At 45.4% G+C, this 1,576-nt stretch overlaps 1 protein-coding gene across 1 annotated transcript; it reads left to right on the plus strand.

Annotated features, from left to right (window-relative positions):
• Positions 1 to 260: 260 nt before the first annotated feature.
• On the plus strand, positions 261 to 1,187 carry LOC147987496 (uncharacterized). The gene has a single exon (XM_087542404.1). The coding sequence runs from the start codon at positions 261 to 263 to the stop codon at positions 1,185 to 1,187; it is 927 nt and encodes a 308-aa protein (XP_087398530.1).
• Positions 1,188 to 1,576: the final 389 nt, after the last annotated feature.

A 1,576-nucleotide genomic window follows, 5' to 3' on the forward strand; every position in this document is an offset into this window, starting at 1 on the left:
AACGAGATTCCAACGTTTTCTGGTGCGGATGTGCTTGCTCAGCTGAAAGCTCTTAAGCCTGCCGGTGAGGGGAAAGGCAAAGGCAAAGGCAAAGGCAAAGGGAAAGGGAAAGCCACAGGCAAAGACGAGGGCGAGGGCAAAGGAAAAAGTAAAGGGAAATTTTTGAAGGATATGGTGAGACGCACAACTGGACTCACATTACCCCCTTCACGCAGCTTCCCTATTTTAAGGACCTCAAACTTCCATACAACATAGACGTGATGCACACCGAAAAGAATGTCGCAGAGTCCCTTTTTCACACGATCCTCAACATTCCTGATAAGACAAAGGATAATGTTAATGCTAGAGTTGATCAACAGAATATTTGTGATAGACCACGTCTACACATGCAGCCTCCCACAGGCAGTCAAAAATCTTGGTTCAAGCCAGATGCTGACTTCGTACTTAAAAAGGATCATAAGATGGAGACATTCAAGTGGCTGAAACACGCTGTGAAGTTCACTGATGGTTATGCGTCGAATATAAGTAAGGGGGTCAATCTTTCAACGGGCAGAGTGACCGGGCTCAAGAGTCATGACTATCATGTATGGATTGAGCGGATTATGCCGGTGATGGTTCGGGGCTATGTTCCCGAGCGTGTCTGGCGTGTGCTTGCGGAGTTAAGCCATTTCTTCCGCACGCTTTGTGCTAAAGAAGTATGTCCCGAGAAGATAAAAGAAATGCATAAGAAGGCGCCGGAGTTGATATGCAAGCTAGAGAAGATCTTCCCGCCAGGCTTCTTTACTCCGATGACACATCTCCTTTTGCACCTCCCGAACGAGGTATTGTTGGGGGACCCTGTGCAGAATCGTTGGCAGTACGGCCCTGAGAGACAGAACAAGCATCTGAGACAGAAATGTGGAAACAAAGCTAAGATTGAAGCTTCCATAGCTGAGGCAGTTATCCTAGAGGAGGTGGCAGACCTCAGGACAGCCTACTATCCGGACCATGTTCCCACGTTGCACAATAAGGTGTCTCGATACAATACAGAAGAACCCAAGTATAAACCCAAGTTGCCTCTATTCATCGGGAAAGGTAGTAGGGCTGGATGCTCGAAATCTTATCTCATGCCACGAGATGAGTGGGAGGATGTCATGTTCTATATCTTGCACAACATCAAGGAAGTTGAGGATGAGTGGATGAGGTAATACCTTTGCACCATTCTTTTAGTCAATTCGTTATGTTCACTTTGCCTAGTTCTTATACCGCTTTTCTTATTGTAGTCGATTCGTTGAAGAAGAATGGACGGGAATGCTGCCTCCTTCTGAAGCGGAGGCACTTGCTCTTCTCCGAAAGGGTGCTGATGGAAGGAAAAATTTCGTTGCGTGGTTCATCGAGAAAGTAATTTTTCACACTTTCAATTAAACTCATGCACCCTATAATTTCAATTAAACTCATGCACCCTATAATTTCAATTAAACTTGTAGGGAAATGATCCGACCGAATCAATGGATGAAGAATTGAGATGGGTTTCCATGGGTTTTGATCCTGTCGTCATGACATGCGAAAAGTATGATGTGAATGGGTATCGCTTCCA

This window comes from Triticum urartu, chromosome 2A (assembly GCF_056163025.1).
Source record: "Triticum urartu cultivar PI428250 chromosome 2A, HENAU_Tu73, whole genome shotgun sequence".
Classification (NCBI taxonomy): Eukaryota; Viridiplantae; Streptophyta; class Magnoliopsida; order Poales; family Poaceae; genus Triticum; species Triticum urartu.